General features: G+C 37.0%; 4 protein-coding genes across 5 annotated transcripts; 1 reads left to right on the forward strand and 3 right to left on the reverse strand.

The window, feature by feature from the left end:
* The first annotated feature begins 1,025 nt into the window (after positions 1-1,025).
* Positions 1,026-2,744, forward strand: LOC102606052 (protein ODORANT1-like). Its single transcript, XM_006344395.2, has 3 exons — positions 1,026-1,513; positions 1,764-1,893; positions 1,977-2,744. Exons 1-3 carry the CDS (start codon positions 1,381-1,383, stop codon positions 2,689-2,691), a joined length of 978 nt encoding a protein of 325 aa, XP_006344457.1. The 5' UTR covers positions 1,026-1,380; the 3' UTR covers positions 2,692-2,744.
* Positions 2,745-4,463: 1,719 nt separating this feature from the next.
* LOC107060064 (uncharacterized) lies at positions 4,464-7,365 on the reverse strand. The gene has a single exon (XM_015307389.1). The coding sequence runs from the start codon at positions 7,141-7,143 to the stop codon at positions 5,341-5,343; it is 1,803 nt and encodes a 600-aa protein (XP_015162875.1). The 5' UTR covers positions 7,144-7,365; the 3' UTR covers positions 4,464-5,340.
* A 3,712-nt stretch (positions 7,366-11,077) lies between these two features.
* Positions 11,078-11,801, reverse strand: LOC102606393 (60S ribosomal protein L27a-3-like). The gene has a single exon (XM_006344396.2). It carries the CDS (start codon positions 11,720-11,722, stop codon positions 11,276-11,278), a length of 447 nt encoding a protein of 148 aa, XP_006344458.1. The 5' UTR covers positions 11,723-11,801; the 3' UTR covers positions 11,078-11,275.
* A 678-nt stretch (positions 11,802-12,479) lies between these two features.
* LOC102578396 (DEAD-box ATP-dependent RNA helicase 20) lies at positions 12,480-21,446 on the reverse strand. Of its 2 annotated transcripts, none has more exons than XM_006344397.2 (10): positions 21,223-21,443; positions 20,452-21,098; positions 20,192-20,371; positions 19,928-20,089; positions 19,689-19,843; positions 18,481-18,573; positions 15,360-15,445; positions 15,052-15,278; positions 12,960-13,193; positions 12,480-12,847 (listed from the first exon to the last, which is right to left on the reverse strand). In XM_006344397.2, the coding sequence occupies exons 1-10, from the start codon at positions 21,282-21,284 to the stop codon at positions 12,747-12,749; spliced, it is 1,947 nt and encodes a 648-aa protein (XP_006344459.1). In that variant the 5' UTR covers positions 21,285-21,443; the 3' UTR covers positions 12,480-12,746. The 2 variants fall into 2 exon arrangements, 1 of the variants encoding a protein (XP_006344459.1); XR_367049.2 differs by having other exon boundaries at positions 12,498-12,847; positions 13,328-15,278; positions 21,223-21,446.
* Positions 21,447-22,119: the final 673 nt, after the last annotated feature.

The raw sequence follows: 22,119 nt of genomic DNA on the forward strand, positions 1-22,119 counted from the left end.
TACTCAGAATTCAAACTAAAACTTTTAATTAAAAATAAAAAAATACTTATAACTCGATCAAAACATTCGGCAATACGACGTATGTTGAAATAATAGGGTGGAGAATGACATAGCATGCAAAAGCAACACGATTGGAACATTTCCAAATAAATTGATGGTACGTAATTTTCACAGCCTTTTTTATACACCAAGAAAATGTGACATTTATAAGTGTTTTCTTAAAAGTCAAATTTTATATTGGACCCCATACTTTCCTCAAATTGTTGTGTCGGTCGAACTTTTAAAATATTTCTTTTACAATTTCACCCAAAATTTTTATTAAAAAATGCCAAAGAAAACTTCTCACAAGTTCTTTTGCCTTTTCTAATATCTTGCTTTTTTTTCTTTTTCAGAGTACTACGTATCTTTTATGGATATCTAAAAAATGGTCCTAAATATTATGTATAATTTACAGTTATCAATCGTACATATAACAATAGTTTGTTCAGTTCGGTTCCGAAGCGACCGAAAAAATCAAAATCGAACGATTGAATTACTTTGGTAGTTATGATTTTTCGATTTTTATTGGACAAACTAAACAAAAATATACAGTTCGAAATGTTTAAATTTGTTTAGTTGTTTTGACATAACGGTAACTATAAAGTATAAACTATTCATTTGTTTTAAAGACAATGACGAGTAACAAACAAAACCAGAAAAAAATTAGTTCAATTAATTTCTGATGACGATGGTGCTTAATTTGAGGTAACAAGATTAGATATAGGCTTATAGCTAATTACAAAATTAAACTCATGATTATTAGTAAAACAAAAAAAAACAAAAATGAAAGGGTCCCATTAGCCACCTATTAATTTTCAACATCTGTCTGTACGATTGTCTGTTAAGGAAAATGATTAGTATTATGCAAATGAGTAACACTCCATAAACTCAATCATACAGTATAATTGCGATTATTAAACTACACATAATTGTCTTCTTACTATTAACAACCACGAAATATGTATAAATAATTTATCTAAGAATTCATTGAGCTGCATTTTTTTAGAATACAGAAGCTTTTTATCTTAATTTAGAGATAACTTACCATTCAATCAAGTCCGATTCGAAAGCAGCACCAAATTTGCTTAAAACCCACTTGATTTGCCTCACCTATCTTCTTATTCTTTCTTTGTCTCTCTCTCCTCTCTCTTAGCTTGAGGTCTAAGTATGATTTTTCTCTAGACTTCTTGAAATTATTGATTATTATCTTACATATTTTTCATTCATCTCTAGAATTCATATTGATGACTTTATAATATCCCAATTTTATAAGTAAATTATATCATCTAAGCTATAAGACACACACAGAGTCCCTGCTAAAAGCTTTGGGAGCAGAAATTAATGGGGCGCCATTCTTGTAGTGTGAAGCAGAAGCTAAGGAAAGGATTGTGGTCACCTGAAGAAGATGAAAAATTATGCAATTATATCACCAATTTTGGTATTGGCTCATGGAGTTCAGTCCCTAAATTAGCAGGTAATTATATATTGTTTTTATCGTTGGCCGAACCCAGTAGCTTTTGCTCGAACAATGTATTTGTGTTAAGAAACTCATTAAATAGGTATAAATATCAAATTTAGAATCCAGTTATTATAACTTCCTGAAGTCGTTCTTTAAAATCCAGAACTCATAAAGTTAAAATTTTGGCTCTGCCCCATCCCCGGGCGGCCGGCAGGGGCTATTGCCTATTAGTACAATTTTTTACTAATGGTGTGAAATGTTGCAGGGTTGCAAAGATGTGGGAAAAGTTGCAGATTGAGATGGATAAATTACTTAAGGCCTGATCTTAAAAGAGGAATGTTCTCACAAGATGAAGAAGATAAGATAATTAGTCTCCATCAAGTTCTTGGAAACAGGTACTTTATACAAAACAGAGTTTCATTAGTAATTCTGTTTAGGTTGTTTAAGTAGTTAACTAATAATTTTATTTATATGACAGATGGGCACAAATTGCTGCGCAATTACCTGGGAGAACGGATAACGAGATAAAGAATTTCTGGAATTCGAGTTTGAAGAAGAAGTTAATGAAGCAGGGGATTGATCCAAATACCCACAAGCCACTGAAGGAGAATCAAGTAATCAAAGATGAAGAGAATTGTACAAATAAAACCTCAATGCTGCAGATACCACCACATCTTAATGAAATGGCCAATGGACAATTTACAGAAAGTAAACAAGTCTTTGATCTTCTGTTTGTTCCTGATTTCCAATCCAATTCGAATCCGAGTGAGTATAATTCAGAAGTGTTAGCTCAATATCATGATCAACAGAGCGAATTCGAGAACAATCCAAATTATGTGTTTTGCTCAGCATCAAGTGTAACAAAATTAGAACATGGACAGATGACAGAAACTGATTTTGGTAGCAGCTCAACTTCAAGAATGAGTTCAAGCAACAGTTCAAATATGTGTAGCAATCAAAACACTGCTGGAATTCAGATAAACGGGATGTCGGAAAACAGTGAAGCCTTGTCATGGGATATTGAGAACAAAATGGAATCTCTGTTTCAGTATCCTTACATTGGAATCAAGAATGAAGAATTAAAGTCAAGTCCAAGCCAAGAAAGAGATCAGCTATATGGTAACAGTACTTCTGGAGATTTTATGAGTAATTATCCATTGAGTTCCTTAACTGAAGAATTTAAGTGGGGCTAATCTAAATGTTTTCCAGCAGATTTAAACTGTAAATTCGATTTGTTTATTGTGTTCTTTCTCTTCTTTTTTTCTTTTTTCTCAATTCTTGGTTTCCTGTTTTCTTCTTTTCTATGTACATAATAAATATACAAAGGTGCTATAAACATAGGCTGGGTTTGTTTTTTTTTTTTTTTATGAATTAGGGTGTTGTTTTGTGTGGATATTATTGCTTCAATCCTTTTTTCTTAAACAAACTTTCAGATTCAGAGTCCATTCTTTAAGACATGTGGGACTGTAGTTGAAAAAATATGTGTTTGAAGTTAAATTTTTACTTTGGCTTAAAGGATTGAGAAGAGAGAGGGGGCTAGTCTCGTCCTTTCCGCTTCTCAGTATTGGTATTTAGTAGTCTTGTAGTCTTTTATTCTTCAATGTATATTACTATTTGTTACTTCCTTGCTTCATCTCTCACTCTGTTGCTGCCATATTATTATTTTTTGCAAACCTGCTTCGAAAACCTTACTCTTGAGCCAAAGGTCTATCAGCAACAACCTCTACCCCACAAAGGTAAGATAAAGTCTGTGTACACCCTACCTTCCTCATACCCCAATTGTGGGATTACCATGGATATGTTGTTGCTGTTGTATGATATAAAACAAGAAACAAAAAAAAGACGGGTTTACAAACCTTCGTCACTGTTACATTGTGGTTGTGGCAACATGGAGGAGGAGAAGGAAGAGAAGAAGCTGAGAAAGAGCATGTAGTAGCTAGCTAGCTACTAATTAAATATAGTTTAAATAGCAGGGCGGAAACACTGGTACTCCCAGGGATATTTTAATATGAGAATATCTTAGTTTAAGGTAATAGCAACACCACACAGTTAATTAAGTATTATTAGACACAATTTGACACGAGCAAAACGATTTTCAATCAAGGTTATTGTATAGACTTTACCATAAAAGTGTTCAAAACAGTCAGTTTAAAAGGTTAAGGTGAATAAAAAAATTGGGTCACCTTACAAATAGCCTGTCAATAAAAGAACAACAGCTGAACCTGAAATGTAATTGTGAAGTACACAAATTATACATTGATCAATTTCAAAGTAATATACACCGTCAGGGTAAACAATTTTTATACCATCAGATCATCTTTACTTCTTGTAACAGGTAACATATGCTATTTTCAAGATGTCAACTCAGACATTTAAAGGAGGCTTACATATAGGATATCATTTGGATGACCTGCTAGTATAAAAATTATTTACACGGACTGTATGTAACTTAAAACTATTTCGGGCTTCCAATAGTATTTGACCAAAGTTGATAGTGATAGGGTTTATTACAAATGCAATCTTCTCTTAGAGAACATAAAACATATGAAAAATAGTACTATAGCATAAATAGCTAGTTTCTGCATGCTGTTTAGACATCATTATTCTGCATTTTACTTCGTCCACAAATATGCCAATTAGCACATAGAATTGAAGGAATGTTCTCTCTGCAGCCATGCAACTAAAGGAGAAGATCTATGAAGCAGCCTATCTTTACACCATTTGTTTTCCGAAGAATGATTCACAACAAGCTAGACACATGAAGTTTAAATTATACAAATACGATTTTAATTGTCAACCATTTTCTTTCATTTAAACTACAACTCTTATCATGTTATTACGTTTTCAGCAGGAGTTTGTCATTTCCCCACTGAATGTACACTGGAGAACTGCAATACCCCCAACCCAACCAATAAAAGCACTATGCATCATAGTCCAAGGATATGCAAAAGGTCAAGCAGAAGAGTACCAAGAAAAAATAACTTTCAGAGAAACAATGTTGCCTTATACATATACTAAATCAAGCAGCTGAATGTTTATGACCCTTACAATGGCATTGTCCTTTGTTACATCATCTTAAACTTGCTTACCAAACACTAATAAGACAAGTGAGAAGAACGGTTATGGCCAACGACCAATTAACATCATTTTATGATATATTTGGCCTGGAAATAATGAGAGCACCACAATGACGATATTGAACCTCCATTAGCGGCCAAAATTTACTCAAGAACTGCTTCATTGGAGGGAACTCCATTAGATGCTTTAGAGGAGACTTGCTCTGTTTTTTAAATCAGTTTGCATCCCCTGGATGCTACTTTTAATGGAATACATAAAATAGTTGGCATAATGCATCTCCATCACATAGGTGTGGGAGAGTGACAAACATTGTTTTGGGAGCAACGCGAACCAAGATTTTGGCTAATAGCATAACTAGCCAGTTAACCTAGGTGACCTACAAGACTATATACCTTTAGACAAAAATGTAACATTTTATTAGGTTACAATGCACACAAAGACGAGCCAGCATTTGAAGTTTATGGGTTTTGAACTTGCCACCGAGCCCATAACTTATTTTGGTTACTGGATTCCCAACTAAATATTTATACATATTTTATCGATTTCCTAATACAAATACAGTCTAAGCAAAAGCTACTGGATTCGTCTGAACACGTACCTAAAATGTAGCTTCGACAACAGTTTCAGAGAACAAGGTTTGAAGCTGACAATTCTGCAGGAATACAATAAAAGACTTCGTCAGGACAGTGCTTCAAACCTGATTATTTGAGAAGCATGGAGTGCTAAGGACATTCTGCTTGGATAGGAATCCGAACAATGAAGCATTAAGCCTGTCTATGCATATGACCTCCAATTTGATAAAGAGTAAGATGGTGGATCGCCTTGGCAAACAACTCCCTTAAATCAGGACGCTGAGCAACTACATGACGAGCAGCACCCTCAAGGATGCTCAGGGCTTTTGCTTGCTCAAGGGCCTTACTATTACCTACGTGCAAAGCAAGGTAGCAGAGCAGTTGGAGCTCGGGCACCTGCCCTCGGTCATACCTCAGCAAATTCATCAGCTTTGGAACTCCATCATATTCAACAATTGCCTTCGAGTGCTCCACACAATTAAAATTGTCCGGACATGCAAATTTCCCCAAAGCAATACATGCTTCCACAGCAACATCAGTATTTCTATGCCCAAGTTTACCGACTATATGCTCCACGATTCTCGTGTCCTTTGCAGGAAATGTCCTAGCCAACGACCCAATCGCCTTAATAGCCGGAATCACTAATGGAGCATCAGTTTCCTCATTTATCACCCTCAATAGCTGATCAATAACCGCTTTTCCAGCAGGTGAAGTAGGCTTGAACGCCACTCGTCTAAGTTCAGCATTAGACTCTGCAACTGCAGCCAATTCCATCACTGTCATCAGACAATTAATCTGCAATTCCCCCTTCTCCTTCTCAATAATCTTTGCCAAACAAAGCAAAGCTTTAGTCTCAGTGATCTTCCTGCTATTCAACAAACTACCTTTAGCCAATTTCCACAGTGCCATCGCGCAACTTACCTTAAGCTTAGCTTTCACCTCAGGAGGCTCCAATTCCCTATCTTTCTCCTTCTTATTACTGTAATGCCCGCCCCTACTGCTCCCATCCATAGAATTAGAATGTCCACTATAATTATTCCTGGCCATCTCCTTATTTATTTGAACTAAAGAATGCAAACTAGGAGTCTTACGGGGCGGTGCGTCTTTGGGTTCATCCAGAACTACATCCATTCCTAAATGAATCACCAATGGCCTCGTTATATTCTCCCTCCCAAATTCTTCCTGGGCATACAAGTCCAAATCAGCCATCCTCGAGACCAAATTAGCCACATGAATTTGAACTCTCATGGGCGATTCCGCAAGCACCTTGACAATAATTTGAACACCAAGATCATTTGCTATTGCCCTCACTCTTTCCTCATCATCAGCCAAGTTGTACAAAGTAGTAGCCGCAGCAATTTGTGCTTCTGCTGAACTGCTCTCCTTCAGTAACTTCAATAAAGGCGGAATTCCGTTCTCTTCCACAATCATTTTCTTGTTCCGGTCATTATCGAGAGCTAAGGTAGCTAATGCCTGAGCAGCATCAATTCGGTGCTGAAGATTACCCATTTGAATAGTAGCAATATAAGACCAAACCCAAGCCAAAATCGGATCGTTACTAGCAATAGGAGGAAGGGAAAGTGTCGGGCCAGCTTCCGGGTCGAAGATGGATAACAGCCACGTCACGTCGGCGATGGAATTTTCTAGAAGAATAGAAACTTTCCGGAAATCAGTGGTGGAAGTGATGGCAAGAACATGACGGAGTAGATTAGGCTTGTGACGGCACTTGCGTACAAGAGTAAGTGCTCGTTCAAGAGTTTTGGTGACTTCAGAAGTTATCCGGCGGATGGGCCGGTCGTAAAGAGACTGGGATTGTGAAGAACTGGTGAGCCGAACAGTTGATCGGAGAAACTGGCTCAGCTGAGTAGCGTGGCGTGCGAGATCGGCGCATTCTACTTTTGAGGATTCGGCTTCTTGAGCAGATTTGATTACTCTGTCAGCTAGTAAAATCGGAAGTGAAAGCTCTTCTTGCACTGATTTCTCTTCTTCCGCCATTAATTTGGTAAAGGTGTTCAACTGTTCAAAAATTGGGGAAGAGAATGTAATAGAAATCTAGCAGCAATTTTTTAATACAGTGCTTAAGACATGCTGACATAACTTCCTTTTACTTAAAGAAAAATAATGCTACTTGTGTTCTTTAAAAACACTTAATTACTACATTTGTTTAATTGATTTCGTAGTACTTTCATAAAAGTAATTTGTATTAAACAGTTGGATGAATCATAATTCCACATGAGTCAATGGGTATTATCATATATGATTTTAGAGGAAATTCGTGTGGTAATGAAGTGATGACCAAATTGTGATAGACCGAAGAATGAGTCAAAAGAGCATGGTCGAATACTAAGTGAGACTTATTCGAGTGGTTAAGTGGGTAGAATACTTAATGATTGGTTGATCATTTGAACAGTTTTGCCTATTTTTTTATATTATGAATATTCTAGGCTTACTTTTTCGATAAGATATAATTTTCAAAATAAAATATGTTGAAATAGATTAGAATTATTATTATATATTATAAATAAAAACGTCCTATTATGTATTGATAAACGTTACGTTTTCTAACACTTTGTCTGTAATTAGAGGAGTCGTGGCAAATTGGGAATTGAAAACTGAACCCGTGATGCCACTTGTGTAGTCGTATTCACATCACCAAACATTGAGCTTGAACGTTTTCCTCTCTAATCCAAAAAGGAAAAGAAAAAGTACAAATGATAAGAATTTTTAATAAGTTCGTCTTAGTTTACTTCAGGAAAAAAAAAACAAGGACAAAACGCGTAAAAAAAAAAGGACTGTTCCCCTAACTATTCATGAACGTGTACTTTACTATGATTTTTTTTTTTAAAAAAAAAAAGATATTTGATTCTGTAGTTCTTTATAAATTTGTTTGCCTTTTTTGTTTCTAGAAATTCAAAAAGGATATATGTTTTTTAATTCAATTTTTAAGTGGTTACTCCAATTCTATAACATAATAATACTAGAGCTCAAGTGTTGAAACTTCTAATTTTAATTTTTAAGGGTCATAAGGTAACTTTCCTGGCAAAATTCCATAAGAAAGGTACAAAATGTTTATGAAATTGTGCACATTTTGTCAAATGCCCAGACCTGCAGCTTCTGACTGCTGGGGAACCTTTTTATTATATGAACCTACATTGAAATGATGGAGTAATATGAAGGAACTTTTGTAAGTATTACGTACCCACTTGATTTATTCTTTCAATTAAAACATCACATTCACTACGTTAACGAAAAGTCAAAAACCATAGAGTCTTCGTCAATTCCATAACGAAGAAATTGGGTTAGCTGGACACATTGACCATAAACGAATTAGTTAAATTGTCAATATTACTAGTAGAGAGGACTTGACCTGTAAAAATGTTCACAGCATATCACAAATGCAGATATATGAATCTTTCACAGAGATGCATCGAAAAAGTTGCTGCTAAATTTACTTTTTTGGTATATATTAAAGTTGGATAGGTGTATTTAAACAGAGAATTCCCTAACACTGTATCCAGCATTGTTTCGAAAAGAACCATTTATTGTTAAGATTTGTAGGATTTTGTATGTTGGGTGTTGGCCAACAGATATGAAATGTGGTATAAAAGGAGAATGTTTAGGTATTTATGTCATAATTCATTTGGAATTCCTCCTTGTAGGACTAATAACAGTTGTGAACAGAACTCAGAATAATGTCACTTTTTCCTATACATGGGGTCTTGTTATTCTTTCACCAATAATCAGATTTTAATTAGGTAACCCACTGGGCCTCAACGCCACGGACTGGCCCAATTTGAGGAGCTAATGGTCCTTGTTACTCAATGTAAGATTTAACCAGTCCTGGGTTCATAGATACAAGGGAAAGTTAGCAAACTAGTCACAATCCTTAACATAATTCAGTAGTTACCTCAGTTTCCGAATAACCATGGCTAGACTCCAGCAAACTATCTAATCCACTCAAAGCAGACACTAACTAGCAGTGTTTTAAAAGACTTTGTTTGGACTCGCCTCAAGGGGGGATCTAGCAAAAACATCCCGAGACTCAAGTGTTGGGCTTAGTTCTTAAGACTTACTCCCTAAGCACCCGATTGCATGCCCTAAGCACGCCCAACACCTAACAGATCTTACACAAATTATGTGTTAAATTCTTTATTTAATATTGTTGACCCTCGTGATTCTTGAATAAATGAATGATACTTTATAGTTTTTTTAATATATAGAAATAAGAAGATTGAGAGTAACTCAAATAACAAGTTGTAGTATCGCATATTACTATTTGGTAACACTGTAAGAGTGATTATATATTGTATAATATTTCTTTTTAAAATATATGACATAAATTTTACTTTTTCACTTATCATTGGACTTCATGTTTTTGTTATATGCCTCAAAAACATGATGGAATGATGTTTTGATTAAAATATTAATAAGTTTTTTTTTCTTTTAGGGGGATAAATTGTCATGGTAGAAACTCTTCCTTTTACAAGGTCTACTTCACATTGTAGAAACTCTTCCTTTTTACAAGGTCTACTTCACACTTTCTATTGAAATTATAACCGGTATTTCCTGTAGTCCTGATAGTTATTGTCATGGTAGAAACTCTTCCTTTTACAAGGTCTACTTCAAATTGTTCTATTGAAATTATAACCCGTATTTCCTATAGTCCTGAAAGTTGAATGATCCCTGGATAAGGCCCTAATGTAGCCGGATGCATTAAAATAGTGAATGCGTGATATTCCAAGAACCTAAAAGTCAATCAGCCAGCAGATTTCAACATCTTACATGACGCATCTCTTTGTGCAATTTATACAAACTTTTAAACAAGTGCAGGTATGACTCCAGAACGAGAGGGGCACGAAACAAAAAGATAGATTGCATGGCCATAGAAGAACACAAAAAAGGTAAGCATCCCAAAAGATTGAGCAAGAATAAAATGTATACTCCCAACACACCATATAAAAAAAAGCTGTAGGGTTTCAAAGAACAGAACACAGACACTGGGATCTGGAGTAAAGTGCACAATTTTAAATCCCAAGGTCATCACTCATATTCAAGCCTATCATTCCCATCCCACTCTAACATCATCATCATCCCAAAACAAAATATAATTGTGCAAGTGCTGAAAGCAAATCCAAATGGAAAATCAGAGCGTAGACTTACTATAACCCACATTTAGGAGTGATTCCATAAGAGGGATACAGGATAAAATACATGTGTTTGCTTAGAGGTATTAGTTAGAGTCCAGGATTATATTCCACTATTTACACTATAGTGATGAGATATATATGGTGGATTAACTAATCCCACGAGATATCCCAATCAATGGATTCACTTTGTCTATCCTTCCCCTATACCAAACAACCCCTAATAGACTAATGGTTGTAACATGCATAGGTAGAAGGTATGTCTGAATATGTCCTACCATTCCAAAACACGGATTGTGGGATTACACAATAAATGTTGGTGGTGATGGTGGTGCAAGTAACAGACTGATACCAATTCAAAGTTTAAAGTTTCAAACAACAATGAGAATTTGAATCAACTCCTAACTGATCATTTACTGCACACTCTCCCAAACTTAGTGATCAAAATCATAAGCCAAGGTAAAACTTGCACTAGAAAGACGAATTCAAGTACCACACATTCCATTAATTGGAATGCCATAGTTAAAAACTGAGACAAGAATTGCTAAAACTAACTTGCGTGCACAAAAAATGATATACCCAATTTACAAATATTGACACCGCATTCAAAAAAAACAAATTAATCATCTAACATGGTTAGACAGTAGTCAATCACACAAAGCACATCAATGTGTGCTTCGTCAATGATCAAAAACAGGATCGCAAAAACGCACAAAACCACAAAGTGACATTAACATTAGTTAATAAATAGGACATTATGTGCCAAAGTATGTGCTAGAAGTGACTCAAAAGGGAAGATCGCATCCAATTGAACAAGCAAAACGCATAGACAATATCAGAATCCAAATGTATTTCAAAGTAAAAAACACAGTGATACTCAAGTTTAAACATCCCTTAATAATCAAAAACAAAATTGAAGATAACTAAGCCTTAATCCCAAACCAGTTGAGATCGGCGACCAAAAACTACGAAGAAAAGCAAACCTAAGCAGTGAGCACAACGGCACCACCACCCTCCTTAATCTTCTTCTCAGCATTCTTTGAAATAAGCTTAGCCTTCACCACCACAGCCTGGTTTTCCGGCAAAACACCCTTACCCAATACCTTGAAGTAACCATACTGGGTAACATCGATCACAGGAGCACTGCCCTTACTAGCAGCAGCCTTGTCCTTCACCTCTTGAGGGACAAGTGACCAGAGCGTGTCGATGTTGACAGTAGGGCAATAGAACTTATTGCGGAGTTTGTGGAAGTAACGCATACCTACCTTTCCGAAGTAACCAGGATGGTACTTGTCGAAAAGGATACGGTGATGGTGCATACCTCCGGCATTACCACGACCACCTGGATGCTTCCTGTGCTTACCGACACGTCCGTGTCCGGCACTGACGTGACCTCTCTTCTTCCTGTTCTTCTTGAAACGGGTCGTCATTTCTCCGTCGGCTGCAAAAGAGGAAAGGGGAGAGGGGAATGGGGAACTAGGTGAAAAACCCTAGAGGAGTGAGGAGAAATTAGGGTTTCAGAGATTTATAGATGGAAGAGCTTTTTGGGCTTGGGCCTCCCGTAAGCTTTTAACTAATTTGGGCTTTGATAGTTTCGCATCCATTTTTAGATATAAAAGAAATTATAACTTTGTGTCTTTCCAGAATCTCTAGTCTTCCGTATGAAAAATTGGCCGAATTACACTTATCGGCCAAACATTTAATAAACATACATGAATTATATACAAACTATTATACCAATTTACGTATATTTTATACTCATCATCGCTGATGATTTTGTGAACAATCACTTCATCCATCTTTTATGTTTAACTTAAAACCCTTAGTTATTATAAATAATCTGAATGTTGCAAACGAATAGTATATAATAGTGATAAAATAAATGTAAAATGATTTATTTTCCAAACGAAATAAATAATACAGCTATTAAATCCTCAAAAAAGTTATTATGACACTCCCGCCAACAGTTCATTTGGTTCATCTCCAGCTTTTAGTTAATGATTTTGCGATTGGGTTTAAGCCTTTACGGTAAGAATTGATTTACAAACGAAGATGATTTTCAGGGCATATAGTGGAATACCTTTAAAATAACCAATTTGAGATTTCATGACAAATTCCTTTGGCCAAGTAGGCGTCAATTAAACAGCTAAATAACGAGTACTGTCGAATGCATCACCATACTGATGCTTACTCAAAACAACATAATGAATTTAAATTTAAAAGGGTATAAATATAGCACCAGACAGCATAATATTCTATTCCTGCACAAACTATGTTATCTCCATCTGCATATCCAAATTCCTAATAACTGGCCGTTTAATGAACCAACTCGACCAAGACAACAAAGGAAAGAGATGAGTTTAACTAAAATCTATATGCTTCAACTGTAAGCAAAAAGCATAGAGAAATCCCAAAATTATGTCTAGTATACATTTCCTATACTAGACTCAGTAACTACCAAGGCCTTCTTGAACCGCCAATAGGAATTACATTAGACCCAGATCTCTGTCCCCGGTTCCCAAAGCCACCTCGTCCTCTAGACCTGAAATTGCTCCCTGCAGCAAGAAAGCAAAAGCCAAATAAATCAATTCTTTATATTTATCATGATCACAATTTGGGATTTACATGCATACGATACATAAAAAGTTCGAGGATTTGAACACAAACCTCCAGTGCTATGACCACTAGACCTTGCTAATGCAGAAAGTTGAGGAGGAACGATTTGTCCTGCCTGCTGCAGGATCTTGATAAGCTCTCTGGTAAACTTGGCATTTGCGTGAGTGAAAAATGTATAGGCAGTTCCTGTTGCACCAGCACGTCCAGTTCTGCCAATCCTATGAATATAATCCTCGAGACTTGAAGGGAAATCATAGTTGATAACACACTTTATGTCTTTGACATCTGCAACAAATGAAAAAAGAACACGAGTCACACCCAACTGGTGAAAGAGTAGATACTTGCAACCTTATCCCTGCACTACTGAGATCCAAGTGATCATTATGTAAGATAACACATTCTCACATAAATGTGCCCACCTTAACCTGGCAGGGATAAGGAGCAGCTCCACCAGAACTTGCAAAATCAATTCCAGTGACACAATAATCTTGCATGAGTCTACCGGACTGTCAGGACAACCAGCTCCATAACTGTGGATGGGCAACGTTAACCTCGACCTTACTTAGACAAAATGACGTGAGACATACCCTTTTGGGGAAAAAGTCACCTCCCTAAGCTTAAAATTCCTAAAGTATAACAAACACTACTTTTCTTCCAACCACATAGAGGAAGAGCATCTCTTATGATCATTCACTAATTGCACGATGCAGTTTAACACCTTCATTTGACATAAGCAGCTAGAATTTCAAGTGTCACATTCTATACCAGTTTCCAGTTTCCTTCTTATGCCTATTCTTCACAAAGGCAGTTGGCGATAGTTTTAAACCCAAAACCAATTCAGCCGAAAGAACTCACATATCCCCTTTATACCCACCATCCTACTTTCTAAATGTTGAATAGAGCAATTGGCCATTCATTCAGCTTGAATGCTCAAATGCTCCACTAATCAGCAAGACAAAGTGGTGCAACACTCGGTCCCAACAGTATCATAACCACCCAACAACTTTCTAGTGTGGAGAGAAATGCAATCAGATATTCAGTTAGCTTGTGCGCTCTAAGCATGGGGTGATGAGTGTAATACTCACAAGTTCCTATAGATTTCAATTAAATAAATAAAAAAATACATATTCCCAGTTAGCCCATAGATGTAAAAGAAACTGTACAGGTAATTCTACTTGTAACTTAATTTCTTTCTAGATTGTGAGGATAAGATAATCAGAAGAACAAGCTACAAGTTCTTGGTGTGATGCTAAGCCAACAGACATTAGACATCACTTGCAATTTGTATGACAAATTTCCAAGGCTGCGTAAACGAAGTCCACTAATGAGAATAGGACTCACCATGCAGCCTTTTGTAACCTACTCTTGATCTCGGGTTTTCTGAAACTAATTGATCTCTTTACCAACTTGCAAATTGATTCTTTCGGTACTCTAATTTTCTAGTATATCCAACTTAAATAGGTGTACTCCCACATTTGAAATTAGATGCCCAACCTCTCGTTTTCTTATGACCAAACATCCAATACAGACCGAAAAAGGAATTATCATTTTTAGAAGTATATAATCCTTCAATTCCCAATTCCCATAGAGTATTACATCACCATAGTACTCACTGTACGAGCAGTTTCATCCTATTTAAACATCCCTTTTTAGAGATTACTCAAGAGCTGGTCACATAATACCCTTTCAAAGGGATCACTATCAATTTCTGCCTTAAATCTTATCAAGAGATTAGATTCATCAACTGAAACAATGTCTGGACAATTTGAGAGATGCAGTTGGTGTTCAAACAACTCAAACACCAGCTGAAACCAAAACCCTATCAAATTGCAGTTAAACTCAAAGTGTGGTTTTTTAGTGGTGGCTTTTAAAGTAAGGACCTGAGTGTGACATGTTTACTTAAGCTCCTGCTGAAGTTCTATTGAAATTCAACTAATGGTTCTAATCCCATAAATCCTATAATCTCTCCTGCTTATGGTGCAAAAACACTGTTATTGTGGTTAACGTGCCCCTAGCTATCGGCCCAAACCACAGATTATTTACTCAGGAAAGTTGACAGCAGCCGGAGACTCGTTAGCTCTACTGTGAAAGCCCTAAATGGACAGACTAAAAAAATCCTAATCCTTAACATGATTGGTCCTACCAAGACCACGTGCAGCAACATCAGTGGCAATCATTATGGGACTTCTTCCAGTTTTGAAATCAGCAAGGACCCAATCCCTCTCATCCTGGCTTTTATCACCATGGATGGATAAAGCTGGCCATCCATCCATTCTCAATTGTCTTGTGACTTGATCACATCCTTTCTTTGTTTCTACAAATATTAGGATTCGACTTCCATCCATCACTTCTTTCAAAAGCCCAATCAACCTGTGAAATGAAAAAACCATGAGCAATCAAATTTGTACAGCATACCCATCGAGTAACATATTGGTGGCTATTAGATCATACCTGCTATATTTCTCTAAATCTGTGACAACTTCAATGACTTGCCTTATAGATTGATTTGCTTTCAATTCTGGAGACCCAATGATGACCTGACAAGTTAAGCACATTTAAACACATTCCAAACCCTCTAATATAAAACACTGATTTCTTTTTTTGAAATAGTATAAAACACTGATTTCTTGTGACTAGGGGTGTCAAATGTAGCCGATTAGTGACCTAACTAAAATTTTATGGGTTAGGCACAAGATATTTTAATAATGGGCTATAACTTTTAACCCGTTTAATCATAACCCATTTTAAAATATGAATTAATGAATTTGCTACAGTAATCTTGAGTTAGAGAATCTGTTACATTATTTACAAATGCTTATATCAAAGCAGAAATTTACGAATACTGAAGTTCATTACTCCTTTTGTTCCAATTTATGTGGCACTCTTTCCTTTTTGGCCTGTTCCAAAAAGAATATTGTCTTTCCTTATTTGGCAACTATTTAGTGGCACCTTACCCATTTTATTAATAAGGGCAATTTTGAATATTTAAGATTTCAATAAATTTACAAATCTCTTCATTTGTTAATATGAATCTGCCTAGGAATGCTAAAACTTGGCATATATATGTATCTATATACTTCTTATATATTTTTCCTTCATCCTTCTATAACTAGGCTAAATATTGATTAAGCTCAGAAATATTGCCCCGACTCTGTCTACTGCAAATTCCTCACATTTCCGTCAATCGAACGTGACGGGCAAACTTATTCCTATTCTTGGCCTGCCGCTCTACTTTCTCAATTTTCCAACCCTTCATCCCTTTCAGCTACAACCGAAACCCTAGATCTGGTTCACCAGCGGAACCCAAAAAATGATGTTGACCCAAATTCTGACTAACTGAAACAGGAGCTTTTAACGAAGCGTCTCTCCCCTTCTCACCGTTCATTGTAACCCACCAACAGCCGGTGTCATTACAGCCACCTCCAAGACCAGGTCTGGCAAGTCAAGTATCTCTTCTCTAAGACCTTCAAGATCAGGTTCCATTATCTGTTCAAGAATGTCTGGATACTAGCAAAACCAACACCCGGTTCCTCCGTTCTTCAAGATTGCCGTTTCTACTAGTTACTGATTTTTCATTATACCTAGTAGATTCTTTTCCTGTTTGTTTTTATTGTTTAGACAGACTGGCTGGTTTTTATTACTGCCTCCTATTTGATCCCCCCCCCCTCCTCCTATAATCCAGCACAAGGTGATGGTCCAATCGTGCTAGTATTAACACCTACGAGAGAATAAGTTGTTCAGATCCAAGAAGATGCTGTCAAATTTGGATCACGTGCCAACATAAGAAGTACTTGCATTTATGGTGGTACCCCAATAGGACCTTAAATCCATGATTTTAGAAGAGGTATTTGGTTTCCTTGTTCATTAACTTGTTAGTATTAAATCCCTTTTGCCAAACTGGTTTTAAAACATGTAACTTCATGTCGGGAGTTGAAATTGTGATAGCAACCCCTGGTCGGTTAATAGATATGCTGGAAGCTCAACATACAAACTTGAAAGAAGTCACTTATCTCGTATTGGACGAGGCTGACCGAATGTTGGATATGGGGGTTGAGCCTCAAACAATGAAACCGAACTGGTTCTTAGAAATAGTCACGATCCTCCTAAACCTCCACACCAACACCATTTCCAAACCCTCACAGTATGGCTTAACAACTTGATACCACTATAGTTGTTGCAATTCTAAACGTCATCCTTGTTCCTGTAAACTTAAACTATTATACTTCATTACCATGCTTCGGGCATCTTTGTCGTCTTGAAAATGACATTAAACGATTCAGTTAGCCACTCCATACCTGCCCCGTTTGGCTCTTTTAAAAATCCATCAAAATCTCGTCTGGATCAGCTGTTCTACCCCTACATATACTACGAATAACACCCTTAACCTCCTTAACCTTTATCCACCTACAATAACCATAATGGCGCCACCTTTCTGTGCGCTCCAAACCCCCCTCACAATGCCTTTATCCCTCTCTTCGTTCAAGAGTGTATGAAAGTATATCTGCCATATCCTTCTAATGAGTACCTCATCCAACCGTACTTTGCCATCCTCATCCTTAATACATTTCACTTGGTCAAGGTCCTGAACCCTTCTCTCTCTAGCTTTAGCTTAGCATGTATAACTTTCCCACCTTTGTCCCTTAATTCTGCGTATAAGTGCTCAAAAGTTGTTGTTTTGCCACCATAACCACTAACTTAGCCTCCTTCCTAGCCAATTTAGGCTTCTACCTATTCGTCTGCTTCTCTTCCTCATTCTTACTCTTCACCAACTTCGCATAATCCCCTTTCTTTGCCTCCACCTTCCCTTGAACTTTCCCATTCCACAACTAGTCCACTCGATGCACACTAGATCAGCTTCTTGAGACACCCAACACCTCACTAGTTGTCTCCCCAGTGCAGCTGCAGTATCATCCCACATACTGTCTACATCCCCGCTACTCCCCCAAGTCTCATAGACATCAACTTCTCCATTGTCTCTAGGGCACTAGCCATAGTCAAGCTACCCCATTTAATCCTCAGACGGTCATCCACAGCCCTCTTCTTGTTCTCCTTCTTGATCTCCAAAATCCATAAACAAGAGTTCCTATTGGGTCGAAAGATTCTCACTTGTCCCTCTCCCCCATCCCAGACCAAGAACAAAACCTTAACTTGCCATCATTTACCCAACCCACTAAAGCAAATATAAACTAAACAAGGTGATCACAAAACATAAACACTACTAACGCACAAACAAGAACAAGCAAGTAAAACTAATATCTCAAAGATGATAGAATTAAAAGTAAGACCCATAAAGGCAAAAATCAAACAAGGCAAGAACCAGTTGACCACATGACGAGTCAGTGGACAACATGACTAGTAGTTATACATAAGCGAGTCAAATTAGAGAAGTCATGACCTAATCCAATTTTTAACCTATTTCAGCCCAACCCATTTTAGCTAGAGTAAATGTGGATCAGCCCATTTTAACCCTCCCAATTCCAGCCCAACCCGCCCATTTGACACCCTACTTGTGACGCACTGATATGTTAACATAATATAGAATTAAGCATTATAAAATGGCTTCACTACTTACTTTGTAGGGATTACGTAAAAACTGTCTGGCCAGTGATTCAACCTCCTTGGGCCAAGTGGCACTCCAATACAAGGTTTGTCTATCTGGTCTAATCTGCAGCAGCATCACAAAATACTTAAACCTCAGATTCTGAGCTTCTCTCAGCGAAATTTCCAGAATGATGTAATAATTCAAAGACAACCACAACAAAACAGAATACCAGCAAGACAAATGCACTGTAACACAACATGAAGATGTACGAAATTAAGAAAGAGATTGCATTTTCGACCTATTTTGAACAAAAAGCATATACAGTTAGGAGGATTTGAGACACAACAAAACCATTTTAGTGCCCAATCCAACAAAGTGAGAAGAAACAACACATGCAATATCCGTCTTTCAAACATAGCCGGAGAAAATGCAGAAGCTTAGAATGTGAAGCCTGTGACATATATGGTTAAATACTTGAATCATGCATTAAGTTACATGAGAAGAACCAAAAGTCATTTGAGACCAGCCCAATTACAAGGTAATATCCAAAAAGTCAAAGCTGACATTATTTACCAAAGTTCAAAGCAAACTGCTGACTACTCTCATAAAAATACCTAAACTACAATGGATTGATAAATATATTGTTCAAACCTCTTTGAAGAGAAAAGTCACATGAATGTGTTGCATCTCCTTTACCCATTTAACAAAAGAACAGAATCTCCCTTACCCCTTTAAACTTTTGAAACATTTCAACACCCCAAATCTAGCAAATCAGCAAAATTTCCATATTTAAGGTGCAAAATCAAGCAAGCAAATCAGTCAAGATAACTTCTTTCTCTCACATTTTAGTCATGGTCCTAGTAAAATTTACAAACTGAAGAGCGATTATATGAAGTTGGCAAAACATTCTATTTTCTGCTCATATAATGGCTCAAAAGGTTAATATACAACCCCAGAAAAAATGCTAAACCACTGCCGACCAAGTCAGACAAAAAGATACCCATACTGAACTGTCAGAGACAGTTCCACTCAATGCACTCATCCAACTGCAGCTCGCAAGATAAAAATGAAAGTTGAAAATTTGTACTGAAGCAGGTCCCAAAAGATATATTATTTCTCACTACAGTGAACAAACATGATGAAGTATTAACACAGATGAGGACACAAAATGATTATTGAGCTAAATAGCGGATTCTCATCAATTAAAATCATAAAATAGAAAAACATAGTGTGCATGCCTGGGAAATTAGTTTCCTTATTTGAGGCTCAAACCCCATATCCAGCATTCGATCAGCCTCGTCCAATACAAGATATGTCACTCGTTTCAGGTTCGTATGTTGAGCTTCCAGCATATCTATTAACCGACCGGGGGTTGCTATCACAATTTCAACTCCTGACATGAAGTTTCATGTTATAAAACCAGTTTAGCAAAAAGGGAATTAATACTAACAAGTTAATGAACAAGAAAAATGAATACCTCTTCTAAGGTCACGGATTTGAGGTCCTTTTGGGGCACCACCATAAATGCAAGTACTTCTTATGTTGGCACGTGATCCAAATTTGACAGCTTCTTCTTGAATCTGAACAGCTAATTCTCTTGTAGGTGCTAATACCAGCACAATTGGACCATCACCTTGTGCTGGATTTCAGGGGAGAGAAATAAAAAAGGAGGCAGTCATAAAAACCAGCCAGTCTGTCTAAACAATAAAAAATAAAAAGGAAAAGGAAAAGTTATACTAACCCAACCGGGGCTGTGCACTGACATGGACCAAAGCAGGCAATAAATATGCCAAAGTCTTTCCAGAACCGGTTTCAGCAATTCCAATTAAGTCTCTGCCCTTTAAAGCCATTGGCCATCCTTGTGATTGGATAGGTGTTGGCTCAACAAATCCTAGTCTTGAAATAACCTCGAGGCAATAATCTATCACACCAATTCAATCAGACAAATTTCAACAGATTTAGCTAAATTAATCAATACATTTAGTTCTACAGAAGTAATACCAGGAAAGTTGGCCTCATGGAACATCTGAATTGGCCTAGGGACATCCTGTCCTTCAATGGTAATGTCACGCCGTGCACGATAATGAGCAACCTCCTGATCTGTCATTGCCCTCACCGCATGATTTTCAACATAAAAGTTCTTCTCAAAAGGTACCAAATTTCCAAAGTCCTGCTTTGGAAGAGTAAGGTTGTCAAGATCATCTCGTGATCTCCCATGCCTACCTCCTCTCCCGCCACTACTACCACGTCCTCCGTCCGAACTAAACCTTCCACCTCCTCGTCCACCACTGTAGCCTCCATCAAAACCCCTACCTCCTCTCCCACCACCACTCCTACCTCCACTGTAGCTTGCCCCAGCACCAAATCTCCCAGGCCGTTCTCCCATACCACCATTAGCCACTCTGTCAACTCCTCCACCTCCAAACCTGCCTATATCCGACCCTCTTGGAAACCCACCCTCAAAAGGTGGATACCCACCACCAACGCGTCCAGATCCACCCATACCCCCTCTAGAACCACCATCCATAGGCGGTGGACCCCCTGCCTGAGGACCTCCATAAGGAAGCGGCCCACCACGGCCGTAGCTAGCGGCACCTCCATCAGACATAGGCCGTGGATACATGGAAGGCTGCGGACCCATTAGGTCACTACAATCCAAACACACACAAGCAAGTAATGAATACCAATCACAAGATTAAACTATATTACGAACCGGAGTAATCAATGAAACATATTAGTATGTAAAAATCAACAATTGTAGAGAACATTTACCTTCGTCGCTGTCGATAGGAGCCTGAATCACCGTATCTGGAGTCGTAATTAGGGTAGCTCATAGTCGGAAGAGATAATTAGGGTTTTTCGGATTTGAAAGCTGAAAGGGAGGCAAAGAAAACTGGATTTTCCCCTTCAATCGTGTTTCCCTCCTCTCTGCTATGTGTTAACCTTTTATTTCTCTTCTTTCTCGCAAATGTAATATTTTAGTACAAGATATTTTCTGAATTTTCTATTAAAGTCGGTAATATTGTTTTTTATAGTATATCGTCCTAGTATTACTTTTTTTCCTTTTATAGTAGTATTATAGTATATTATAACAAATACAGCAAAAACTTAAAAGCCATCTCAAAAACATTATGTTTCATATTTGTACTACTTTTTCTTAGAACATTTTTATTTTTAAAAACTGTTTGTGATTAATAAGCAAAATTATGAGTCACGTATTTGGGCGGAGACAAACATGATATCAGAGTCCTTACGCTGAGATATGTGACCACGTTTATGAAAGAAAGATAGAAATAAAGTTCTGAGAAATTTCTAAGTTAGATAAATTTTCGAAGAAGGAGCATATAATACTTTAGGCAAATCTCATTTTATGAGGAAAAAAAAAACTGAAGCGATCTATAAGATAAGCACAAATTACGTGGTAATACATTTTTGGACTTTATATCAGCATAGCCTAAAAAGTATTATGGTTCATTTATGGTTCATCTTGAGGTTTACTGGACCAAGATGAACCATACATTTTATAAATTTTGATAGTGACATAATAGTATTTTTAAAGTAGCATATATTAGAGTGAAAGTTAACATATATTATGTTTAAAATATAGTCAAATAGAAAAATCATGATTTTCAGCAAAATATATACACTTTTTTTTATACTATATTAAAA

Source organism: Solanum tuberosum, unplaced genomic scaffold (assembly GCF_000226075.1).
Source record: "Solanum tuberosum cultivar DM 1-3 516 R44 unplaced genomic scaffold, SolTub_3.0 scf00055, whole genome shotgun sequence".
Taxonomy (NCBI): domain Eukaryota; kingdom Viridiplantae; phylum Streptophyta; class Magnoliopsida; order Solanales; family Solanaceae; genus Solanum; species Solanum tuberosum.